At 41.3% G+C, this 13,111-nt stretch overlaps 1 protein-coding gene across 1 annotated transcript in view; it reads right to left on the minus strand.

Moving 5' to 3' along the window:
- The window catches only part of LOC308080556 (voltage-gated inwardly rectifying potassium channel KCNH7-like), a gene marked incomplete at both ends in the record, with an annotated part of 123,516 nt that overhangs the window by 14,229 nt on the left and 96,176 nt on the right, over positions 1-13,111 (minus strand). Inside the window, 3 exons of the mRNA XM_080422451.1 lie at positions 6,064-6,316; positions 10,789-10,988; positions 12,501-12,668. Coding sequence (XP_080278577.1) covers positions 6,064-6,316; positions 10,789-10,988; positions 12,501-12,668 — 621 coding nt within the window. The remainder of the gene's footprint in view (positions 1-6,063; positions 6,317-10,788; positions 10,989-12,500; positions 12,669-13,111) is intronic.

Consider the following 13,111-nt stretch of genomic DNA (forward strand, 5'->3'; position numbering starts at 1 on the left):
TTCCAGATGCAAGTATTTCTCGCTGGCTACGTAGACCCATAAAGATAAGTATCATCTGAGTCATCTGTACAGTAGCCTGGCTCCAGCCCCTGAATCGCTAGCCTCGCATTCAGGGTCTGGTGACATTGTAGAAAGGTGGGGTTTTCTCGGTTGAAAATCTAACCGGCGGCCCGGCCCAATAGAGACACACGGCCGGAATCGGAAGGCCTAGAAATTCACGCCCACTTTTGAGACAGCGCCGCTACTCGAGGTCTGTTAGAACGATTAACTGCAGCTGCAGTTCTCATCTCTATGAGAGGCATTGTAAAATACCATTATTTCACTGGTTAACTACTGAGGCTGTAGCGATTTTTTTTATGTTCTAATAAACTATCCCATTTGTTTAATTTATCCTTTTTAATGTCCCATATCTGTCATCTCGATATACTACCCACGATATACTATAATATACTCCATCAGTGTGTCAAAAGTTCTAGCTTCTGAAATCTTACGTTTAAGTGGTCGCATGGTATATACGTCACGGACGCGCATCCCTTGAGGTTTTCAATACCCAGAAAACCGGCGAAAGTGGCCGTTTGCAATATGTTTTGGTCATTATCTCTGGAACAGAAGGTCCAATCTCTTCGGTTCAAAGCTTGTTGGATGCGTGACATTTTCGGGTTGTTTGGGGTTTCTAGGGGAGGCGAGATCTTAGTTGGGCAGGCGACCGCCTGTCCCGCCTCTACAGTGGGTACGCCACTGGTCGGCGCTCGTAAAGATGATGTCACTGAAATGCGACAACTTGTCTGCTGTCTACCCTCTGCTGTGTTAACATTATGGGTAACTCGTTAAAGTGGCAAATTAAATGTGAAACACATGAACTATTAAGAAAACAAGAAGATATGTTGACAAAGACACTCCATACATTTGGAAACATATTTTTATCTAAATCAATATCGTCTCCAGTTAATGTAGGAATATTTCAAAAGTAGGCTAACTCTTATATCCTCTCATAGGGAATGCATTGGCAGCTGCAGTTCATAGTTCTCACGGACCTCGAGTAGCGGCGCTGTCTCAAAAGTGGGCGTGCAATTTGTAGTTCCCGTGTTGGTCTATCGGTATAATCCAGTATGAACCAGTCGTTAAAGAGAGACACTTTGGCCACGCCCCCATCTCAGAAAACGGCTGCACTGAGAGGGCTTTCAGACTGAATAATGAAAATTCAGGCTGAGTGTCAGGCTAAGTCATCTGAGCACTGAGCAACCATCTGTTGGGTGAAGCAGTAAAAACAATTGCCCTGCCCTGGGCCCAAGAGTTCAAAACCTTTAAACCATATCCGATTCAGAATGGATCAGATTTGGATTTTTTTTTTATTAGTTCAAACCTGGGATCATAGAATTATCTCAGCAAACATTTTTTATGTCAATAAGAAATATACATTTGAGTAATATCTATCTAAATGTGATCCAAGACTCGGATAGGGATTAAATATTTTGAACTCTTGGGCCCCGGGGACCAGAAAATACTCCCTTTCCCATATTGTTTGCATCCTTATGGGGCTGGAGTTTAATGCAATATTTATGAGCTAAGATGTGAAGGGTATTCACTTGTGTAGCCTAAGTGGTCCCGGCAAAGTGACTCAGCTAGATGTCTGATAAAGTACTACATAAATCTACAGTTAAATGGAAATAACCCAGGTCAATCTTATTTCATTCAATAGCTGCGAGATAGCGCGTACTGTAATTTGCTTGAAGGGGTTCCATTGGGTCCCCAGCTAAATGATTGATCGTTAGGAACAAAATACACTGAGGATTTTACAGTGTGGATTTGGGCTCCAGAAATACAAATCTTATTAAATGAGGGTCCGTGGCTTAATGCATATCAAACTGCGGGTCCTTAAAATTGATAAGTTTGATAATTACTGTTTTAGAGAGTCACTTTTGTACAGTAAGTGGTTCCTGCAAATTGCCTCAGCCAGATGTCTAAAATGCAACATAAATCTACAGTCGAGGGAAAACAACCCAATTAAATCTTATTTTATTCAATTGCTGCCGGAGTGCACCTACTGTAATTAGATACCACAGTAAGCTATGACCTATGAAGTGATGAAGCCCTTGGCATGCAGTGCCAAAAAAAAACACTAAACGGGCATCACTGTTCTCTAAAAAGGGGGGGTTCGGGATTCCAGTGCACAGGAAAATGTGAAACTCTCAGGGAGTTAAATTAACACTCCGGATTTTGCTGTGTAGGTCTATTTATCTAGCCATGGCAGGCAATATTTGCCGAGTCGCTATGCAAGCTACTATTTGCAACAGCGATGCTTCTTTACTCATTTTGACCCTATTGTGTCAACAAGTTTCCCTGAACTTCATCGACCGTGTGAAAAATGAATGTCTCATTAAATGAGGTTTAGCCGGGCGTGCGTGCCCTGATGCTGGGATGAGAGAGCAAGTGGAGGTGAGATGAGAACGAGGAAAGGTTGATGGGGTGATGGTGGGAGAGATTGAGAGTGGAAGTAATGGATGCAGAGGGTACTTCTGGCAGTGCCAGGCTTTGAATCACACGCATTTGTTGTTTGCTTCCTTGGAATTGTTGATGTTACCAGTCTATGATGTTACAGGACATTTTCAGTGCAACAAGATGCAAAGTGCTAGAGGGAAATATGAACACATCTAGAGATACAAAGGACATGGGATGACAACAAGAATCTCAAAAACAAGCCAAAGGGGGCTGCCATGTTCTCTCGTGGAGGCTAGTGGAAAGGAGGACATGATGCACGCTGCTCAGATTCTCCCAGAGCTGAGAGAATTAAGGACAGAAAAATCACGAGTTGTTCACCGACACTAAGGCCTTGTTATCTAGACTAGAAGCGTCGATAACGGATCTGAAACAACAAATGGGGGAACTGGAGCAAAGAACTGTAAAGGCAGAGTCGATATTTGGTTCTTTTATATTACAAGAACTAATGCTGGGTTTCCACATGGCAACCCAGCCCCAGCCCCAGCACCACACCACACCACACCACCTTATGGCCTCGCACAGCCTCGCACGGCCCAGCACCCACAATATCTCATGTTTCCATAGCACAGTAGTACCCCCTCTCTAATAAGGTATGTGTAGCAGACTTCGGTCATTGACACTCCTTTGTAATGTAAGTACATAGGTCATTGCTTCTTGCCTAACAATGTAATGTAGACAATTAAGGGGCCAACTGTCCTATATACAAATGCAAATCACCTGTGCTCCAGCTATCGGTAAGAACCAAATGGACCCTTACAGGTCTGTAAACTGTGAGTACAAATGGAACTAAATGGATGATGTTAATAAAACTGTTTATTAAAAACAAATGTAAACAAATCACAGCAAACCCAGTGCAAATCACAACACATTTAGTGCAAATCACAGCAAATACTGTGCAAAATATATACAAATAAAAACAAAAAACACAGTAAACTATATACATGTTCTGAAGTCCTGGAGGAGAGCAAATACAGTCCTCACTTTAGTCTACCGAAACATCATGACCACGGCCAATCAGTAGCTAGCAGCATTACACATCACCGGTTTGGCCCTGTTTGGCCTAGCCCAGACCACCCTGGAGTGGGGCCACAATTGGCACCCTTTTCGGCCCTCTTCGGCCCACTGAGTCCACTTTGGCCCTGGTCCTTGTATATGGAAAGTGCCGGTAGAAACCCAGCATTATGTCCCGTGACTGGCACAGACCCATGCTGTGCCGTGAATACACATGTTCTGGATTTGTTTCCATACGCTACGGCTCGGTTTCAGATAAGGTTCTCAGAACCTAATTTGGGCCCTGTTCATGAGGTGGTACTATGAGTTCTGGGAACCCAGGACTCACAACTTGTACTATGAAAACTTTTCTAAAATAGCAGATCATCTACAAGCTTTTGGTTATAATGGACACAAACAAAAAACCATCATAGAACTTCATGGGTTCTGGTAAGTTTCAGGTTCTGGAAGGTTCTGGATTACTCATCGTAGTCAAAAGGCCAATTTAGTGCAACAGAACATATCGATTAGTAACATGTGAGGGTGTTGTGGTATCTATGAGACACCAAACTAAGCGATGACCTACAGAACCGTATCCGTCACCACAACATTAAGATTTACAAAGTTTCTGAAGAAAGTGAGAAAAGCGACGTGGCTGGATTTGAAACACCTTATTAAATAAACACTATGGCTCCTACAGGATACCAATTGAGAGGGTGTACGGATCCTTGGGGCTACAACCAGCCAACTCTAGTCTGCACAGCTGTGATCAATCATTGTACCGTTTCTAGACTACACTGTGAAGGAAGGACTGAGAGGATGCTTAATGTGCTCGCCAGGTAACCACATATTAGAATTCTTCTACGCACTTTGCGGCAGAGCAGAGGCATTTCAAACATTTTGTCTGCCTTGAGAGATTACCCTACCAGACACCCCAACAGGAAAGGCAGTGAACCGCACAGCTCATCCATGCTCACCTTGCCTTGCTTGGGTGTTGGAATCATGCTCGGAGGTTGTGGAAAATGGAAACATTTAAAATGATGAAATGGGTTGAAATATGAATATATTTTATTTAAGTCTTAAGTGTCATCACTGTCTTTTTGTTTATTTTTTTGATGATACACTGCCGGATATTTTTTTTATGGTAGAGACAAGTTTAGAGGAAGAGCACCTGCTACCCATTGTCTCTGATGGCATGTGGTTTTATATACAGTATACTATATCCACAATGATTTAGAATTCTGTTTATGCATTGTAAAAACAACAGAAAAGTGAGCTCCTCGGAGAGCACAGTTGTGGGATGCAGCCTTTAGGAGACAAGGAAGCGGCAGTGTAAAATTGAACAGGTTGTGTGTTTGCGTTTGCAGTGCCTCCTATGGACAGAAGTGAAAGTGGGTTTGGAGGTGCGTTCTATCGAGGCTCCTCAACAAGCGATAACAATTTGGGTATGATTTGATGTTGCGTGCATTATATATGGCGTTGTTGTTTGTAAGAAATAGGCTCTACAGGCAAACGGTATGAAGTATCAAAACCCTGTTTGAAGGTCATTGTCACATGACACAGGAGACAATTGTGTCTATTTAAAAAAATCTAGTCTCTGCAGTAGTGCCATTTGTAGCATTCTAATGCCCCCTATGGGTGGAAATGAAATCTCATTTAGCTCTATACTGTTTAAAGTCCCCTCGATGTGTGATTCAAGTTTGAGACAGAATTGACGTTGTGTTCCCGCTCCGACAAACTTCAGTCATAGCCAATCGGAATGGAATGACAAATGTAATGCTCCTGCAGAGCCATGCCGTAAAAAGAACATTAATAAAACCGCGTGCCGTTATCGTTTATGGAGGCAGTGTAATACAAATTAATGGACCATTTTTACAGATGTGTCATAGCAGCGTAAACATACAGCTGCAGCTGAAACAATTAATGATGAGATCGTTTGATGTACGGTGTGTGTGCCAAAAAGTAATTAATGACAATAATTAATAGTATTGTCAGTGCTTTGTTAACTGGTACACCCACATCAAATATACCAAACTCATACATTAAGTAAGTAAGAACCATACGTTTGATGGAGGAATGTTCAACCCATGACAGCATAACAAGCAAATGCGATTAACGTCTTGGTAGGATGAACAACCAGCAGGACCAGGGGTCCAGACGATTAGGAACCGCTACCCTAGAGCTTCTCAAACAATGTCATATCAAGGACCCCCCAGTTTGGTATGCATTAGGCCACGGACCCCTATAACTCTGAGGGTGTATAAATGGAAACAAATGGAACCGCAAGGGTGCATTTTGTTCCATACTGAGTTACAGACCTGAGAGGGTCCATTTAGTTCCTAACTATCAATAATTTAGGCACCCCCTGGAACCCCCTGAAGGACCCCTGGGGGTCCCCTGAACTCACTTTAAGAAGCATTGCCCTCGATGCCATTCTTTACTGTGGTTTAAGGGTACGTGACTCACTGCTACCAACAGACCTATTGCATCATCCGAATCACCATAATCACAGAAAAGGAAGTCCTCTCTGGTAGTATTGCCAATTCAGTGAGAAAACATTATACACACGCCTACCCAATATGGCCACAACAACATCATCCCTGAGAATCTCGATGGAGCCCCGCGAGAGGAAGTAGAGGGCAGTTAACACGTCTCCGGAGTGGACCAGCGTGTCTCCGGGCGGAGCGTGGGTGGTCTTGAATCTCATGGCCAGCGCTCGCAGACAGCCCTTGGTGGCACCCTGGAACGCCTTGCAACCCTGGAGGAGGCTCTGGTTGAGGTGGAGGCAAATGTCGGCCTGGAGGCACTCGGGGAAACCCTTCAGGACCTGGGCAGTGAGAGATGAGCCACAGCGAACAGGAACCACGGTTACAGCGTTAAACTGACGATCAAGCGATCAAAGAAGCCATTAGTGGCGTGATGAAACCTACACTGTAAAATCGGTGTTAAATCAGCGTTTTCAGTTTAGCTTACTTTATTTGACCATTATTAACCACTTAAACCCTTGCTATATACTTGACCAGAATCCCCAGAGGTCTATACTAGCCGAAAATAGGCGATCTAAAAGCTCATAACATTGTGAGCTTGTAGATTTGCTATTTGCGCCAAATGTTTCCCCCCAGAATAGTGCCTCAAGGGTTCATGTGGTTAAATATTATAAAGACATGCATCCTAAATATATATATATATATATATATATATATATATATATATATATATATATATATATATATATATCAAGGATTGTACAAAACTAATTCCCCATACTAATTCTGTTCTGTCTCAGCATACAATAGCTACATAGGCTAAATACAATAATTATTTAATTTGAAGTCTGAGAAATAAGTGGGCTAACTTTTTACACTCTTTGAAACAGGATTTTACAGTGTAAGAATGGAATATGGTTGAGGCTTTGGTCGAATTTTAATTTTGGTCAAGATAACTCATAATAATGAAAATAATAACAAGCAGCAAAGCCACTGCTCCACCGGAGCAACAATAAAATGAAAATGAAATTAAAATGTAAAAAATGCTTGAGTCAACCTGACCAAATTTTCTGCCAAATTGCATACAATTGCCATCTGTGTTTTTTCCTTCTCCTCAAAACTGATATGCTTGCAGTTGATAAGACTGCATTATCCATTGCTGAAAACTGATAAGACTGATATTCATTGGAGCTGGGGTTTTGTCAGATTCTGACAAGAGACAAGACAGAACACATAGGATTTTTTAACACAAATGAAAGACACAAGAAACTCAAAACACGAAGTGTAAAGTTTTCTTTTAGTTTCATCAGTTTTACCAACTTTCTTGAGAGGTGGTCTCAGAGCCTTCATGAACCCTTCTCCTATGTTAAGGCAAATGTCAAAAGAAATACATTAAATATTAAATTCTTTATTTTATATATCTTCTTACATATTAGTTATATTCGAAAACATATAAAAACAATTCCTTTTTGTGAGAGGGAATTCAAATGCAAATGAATGAGCTTGCTATCTCTTACACTTAAAGGGATAGTTCACCCCAAAAAAATATTTTTTTCCTATCGATTAGTCACCCCATGAATTGAAGTCTCCATGGGGTGACTAATCGATAGAAAAAAGGTCATTTTGGTGGTGAACTATCCCTTTAACCTTCAAAGACTAAATTATGCAATGACAAAAACAATGTATAAGAGTGAGTGTGAAGGGTAACCTACATTTAGTTTTAATGTTGACAACAGTAAAGACAGACAAGGCAAGGAGAGGGATTCAAGGAGACAGTAGGGTAACAACACATCCCATCCTTAACATGTACGCACATTACAAAACCTGATTTTACATACACTACAAAATAATTCTCACTGTGCTGATCCAAATACAAAACCTACAGACTGTGTCTTTTGCTCGGTAGAATAGAAGAAGTTTGGAAAGGAGAAATTGAACAGCATTTGGCAAATGTAGCCGCCATTGCCAAGCATGATGCCAGACCTCCCACGACGGAGGGAGGATAAACCTGGCAGTGCCAGCATAGCTATGCCCACTCCGGTAGGCATGATTCACTCTTTCTTTGTTATCAGGTGAAATATCATAGCATTTGAGTTTGGATATTCAGATTTCATGCAAAAGTGACTTTGTGGTGTGCCGCATGCAAGCCTACTGGTGCTTAGAAGGACAGTCAGTGTTACTTATTTGTTGGAACTAGCTGGCATGCACTATGCAGGAACTGCAAATCAACCTGCAACGTGGCATCCCAAAGAGTATTATTTCTTTTTAGAATACAGTATCTGTGTGTGCAGTAAGCTAAGTAAACATTGTCAAGGACATCGAGGGGGCATGCCTTCAAACAGCATGCATTGCTGGGAGTAAAATTAAAACAGTTCTGTTGAAACCACTATGAATGTTCTAACATCTCACTGCGCAGTGTTTCCCCTAGGATGGAGTTGTAGCAGCGGAGGTGAGCGAAAAATCTTTTAGCGGCTAGTTAGCCGTCATTCATTCTTCCAATTATACTTTATTCTTTCCAGAATTAACCTGCATCACCACAACAGGTGATAAACACTGGTATTATCAAAGGGTGTTAATTTACTTAATGACATTTTTATCTCTGCCCCAGTCCACCTGTTGTCCGTCCGTCTGTCTGTTAACAGCTAATCTCAGGCACCGCTGGACTGATCAGTGTTAAACTTTGCACGCACAGTAGGCCAAGGAAGAACCTCTGACCACAATTTTTCAAAACGGCCTCATGGTAGTGCTATAAGAGGCCGATTCACATTTTAGAACGGTGCATGTGAAATACCTACTATCTTGGATCTTTGGAATGATAATCCTGAATCGGTGATCATTGCTTGGTTCATTGTTGACACCTTGTTGTTACAGTATAGTCTATGTGCTGACATTATCGGGTAAGTGAGCTTGTTTATATGCTCTACTCACATGGTGTGTGATATGCAGTGTTGGAAAAGTTACTAAAACATAGTAATATATTACTTATTACATATTACTTGTTTAAAAAGTAATATAGTTACTTTGCTTATTACTCCCTGCCAAAAGTAATTAGTTACTTTACTAGTTACTGGAAAAAAGTAATATATTACTTTAAGTTACATATTACTTTATAGTTACTTTCCAACACTGTGTTGGAAAAGTTACTAAAACATTACTTTCCAACACTGTGTTGGAAAAGTTACTAAAACATAGTAATATATTACTTATTACATATTACTTGTTTAAAAAGTAATATAGTTACTTTACTTATTACTCCATGCCAAAAGTAATTAGTTACTTTACTAGTTACTGGAAAAAAGTAATAATATTACTTTAAGTTACATATTACTTTAGTTACTTTCCAACACTGGTGATATGTCCTGGACATAGCACAGAATAATATAACGCTAGTTTCTACAGAGAGAGGATGGAGCCCTAGTCTACAGTCTACTTCACTGGTTTGCAAAGGACCTCCTTAGGGGGAGGGGATCCCCAGCTAAATTAACCCTATTCTATACTTCGGCTATTCAAAAACAGCCGATCTTCATGCTTAAAATGCGTCCCATTGTGGAAACATTGTGAGCTTGTAGATCAGGTATATACAGTACATGTACTGTATACAGTATATATATACTGTATGTATATATATATATATTATTAATGTTGAATAATTTTGAAAACACAAATATTTGTTTTTTTTTTCTTACAGGGGTTCCTGGCACAAAATATTTTCAAACAGGGCCCGGGGGTCCGTGGCCAATACAGTACAAATCAATACTGCTCTCCTCTCTCCTCTCTTGTAAAAAACAAAAAACATTTCAGCAGTGTAACACCGCTGCTACAGTAGTGTGCACATAGGGGAAACACTGCAGCATAACACCACTAACATCAGACACAGCTAAATGAGGCTCTATCACTATCAAATCAACATCATATCTGCTCAACACATGTACCTCCTGTTCTTACCGGCGTGGTTGGGGGGAGGGGGGGTCATTCCATATGACATGAGGCAAGACATGGAAAAGACAAACTTATATAAGTACCATGAACAGCATGAGGAAAGCCGGCGTCACTGCACAGAGGTTTAGCTCAGAGCCGTGACTCCGGCTTTCGTTCAGTTAGTGGCTATGGTCAAACATTGGACAGTATAACAATGAGGTCATAAGCGTATACTATGGTATCTGTCACACAAGAGGGGAAAGAAGAAGAGAAGAAGAGATTGTTACAGCTCAGCAAAATGGCACAGACAAAATCAACGCGAAGCTCGACGAGATGAGAGCAGCTTGGGATAAAAGAGCAGAAATAAAACCACATTCACTTTGATGGTGTTAGTTGGATGTTATACACCACCCTCCCCGAAGAGATACGGGTAAACTCACATTTCCACAAACGCACACCAACGTGTTCAGATCTCTACACACACGCGCAATATTTCCCCACTTGGGCAAGCACCTTTGGCGTCCACATGCTGCCGCGAGGGCAAACTTTTGCTTACTATGTTGGTTCCGAAAGAATACATACCAATCACTGATGGAATGAAACCCAATGTAGACTGAAATGTTTTGATACTAGGGTTAGGCACACGTCTTAGGGTTAAGGTTAGGGTTTGGGGTATAGTTAATGTCAAGGTACCAGTCGAAACTGTCCATGTTGAATCCACACAGCCCCAATTCGAGCAGTGAATGGTCCACATTTCTTCAGCCACAGCACAATACACAAAAGGTAGCCTAGACAAGCGGCAACATAATTTGGATGACAAGTAAGGTGCGTGGCGCGGCGCGCACACACACACACACACACACACGCGCATGTGAACAAAGACCCCCCCTCGTACCATATTCATGTCGATGCCATTGGTATAGGTCCATGCGTGTTGGAAGTACTCTTCCAGCCGCTGTCTCAGTGGGTTGGGGATCTGGTGGAAGCGAATGAACTCCTTGACACGGAGCATCTGCAGGTGGTACCTGGCCGTGCCTGAGTATAGCCGCTGGATGATGGCCGACACGTTGCCGAAGATACTGGCGTACATAAGGGCTGAGTGGGGAGTGAAGGGAGAGGGAGAGGGAGTGAAGGGGGAGGGAGACATATGAAATATGAATACTGGTATCTCTCAGACCTGAGCCTGTACCGTGTCATCGTTTCTGCCTTGGTCGAGGGCGCCAAATGAGTGAGAGGTGTGAAAATGTGCTTCCTGCAAGGTGTGCTCTGAGATTTGGAGAGGTAACAATCGGTCATTAAGAGAACCCCAGCATCCATATCCTGGGGGGAACATTAGCCAAAAATAGCCAATCTACAAGCTCACAACGCATCACGTTGCGACACATTGTGAGCTTGTAGATTGGCTATTTTTGGCTAAGAGATTTGGTATAGCGGGAAAAAAGTACAGAGCCAACTCAGTTCCAAAGTGTTGACACGGTCTAGGACTTTGGTTTTAGTTATGTTGTCATTATTTACAAAGTATTATCGTGTACATACTTTAATATACTGTACATTTAGCTTGCGGGCAGAAACCTTGCTTATATTATTTGACAATTTTAGTATCGTTTGTTCATTACTTTTGATGCAGTAATGGCCTTTTTCTTTTACGCATTAAAAGGGTCTTAAATGTCCTTAAATTGTCACTTCACTGTCATCTGGGGACCTTCCAAAATCATGTAAGGACCCCCCTGAGGGTCCCGACCCACAGGTTGAGAACCACTGTCCTAGCGACACGTAAAGTACATGCTAAAGTGCCACCGTGCGCTGAACTGTCCCTGTGAATGACCGCGTGAATGACCGTGTCGCGGTCAAAACATGGCCACCATGATTGTTATGAATGTTTAATCAAAGGCAAATTTTTTTCTCAGAGTGCTCTGGTTTTGATGTCATAGTGTGCTCTGGTATCAGTTAATTAGGATAGATACTCATTAACTAACGTTGTAATTTTCATCTTTTAAAGTCCATTGAATATCCCATCTATAAACATGATTGTTAGTTTACCTATTTTGTTAAATGTAGATGCATGTTTAATACTTTCTGTACAAACAAACAGGAGAAGGGCGCACACCAGTATTGATTTGGTGCTGCTGACCTTAAAATAAGTAAATAAGTATAAAAGTAAATACTTTTTTTTTCTGGTATTCTGGTATCTTAAACTTCCTCTTCTTCAATACCTGAAGAAGACCTTTCCAGGTTGAAACGTTGGTATTTCTTTGAATAAATCCTGCATCGTGGCTATGAGTGTGCGGCCTTTTCTTTACTTTAATACTTTCTGTACTACCCCAGGACGCAAAAGTACAAAAATACATGAACCAAAGTCGGCCATACCAGCCCTGACGAAAAAGGATAGTCATTTTGTATTTTAAAACAAAATGTCAGACGCCAGAGGGGTAAACATTTATTATTTTCAACATTTAGCTTTCTTTCTTCTTCTGGAAATCCTTTGAACTTTCTTTTTTGTAGGAAAGGACCGCAACCCTACAGTTGAAACACACTGCTCTAGGAGTGCCGAGCATAAACAGGACTGAAAGAAATCACATGCACTGCAGCTAGTAGCTAGTCACTCACAGCCGATGAGCATAACGCAGATGGAGAATATCTTCTCAGAGTTGGTGTTGGGTGAGACATTCCCGAAGCCCACACTGGTCAGACTGCTGAAGGTGAAGTACAGGGCCGTCACGTACTTATCCTTGATGGAGGGACCGGAGCTGGGATCACTGTAGTTGTACCTTTTTCCTGTCATAAATAAAACAAAATTATGATGACAATGACACAGACTTTTTATTTTATTTACTTTTTTATGTGATGACTGCAATTTCTTTCGTTTTCTCTTTATTGTTATGTTTGCTACATTTTATCTCGTTTTGTAAAGCACTTTGTAACCTTTGTAAACGTGCCCTAAAAATAAACTATTTATTATGATTTAAAGGGATACTTCACTTTCGGGCCGGGGACACATTTAGAAAAAATATTATGGAAAAAATAGTTATGGAAAATTCATGGCCCCCTCACGACACGCAGTGTCCTACTAATGTGTGAGGGGGCCATGAATTTTCCATAACTTTTTTCATTTATTTTTAATATTTTTTTTAAATGTGTCCCCGGCCCGAAAGTGAAGTATCCCTTTAATTTAAAATAATAAAGAAATGACATGCATATCAAAGCGTTTAAAATTCATT

Source organism: Gymnoscopelus braueri (assembly GCF_963280865.1).
Source record: "Gymnoscopelus braueri genome assembly, chromosome: 24".
NCBI lineage: Eukaryota > Metazoa > Chordata > Actinopteri > Myctophiformes > Myctophidae > Gymnoscopelus > Gymnoscopelus braueri.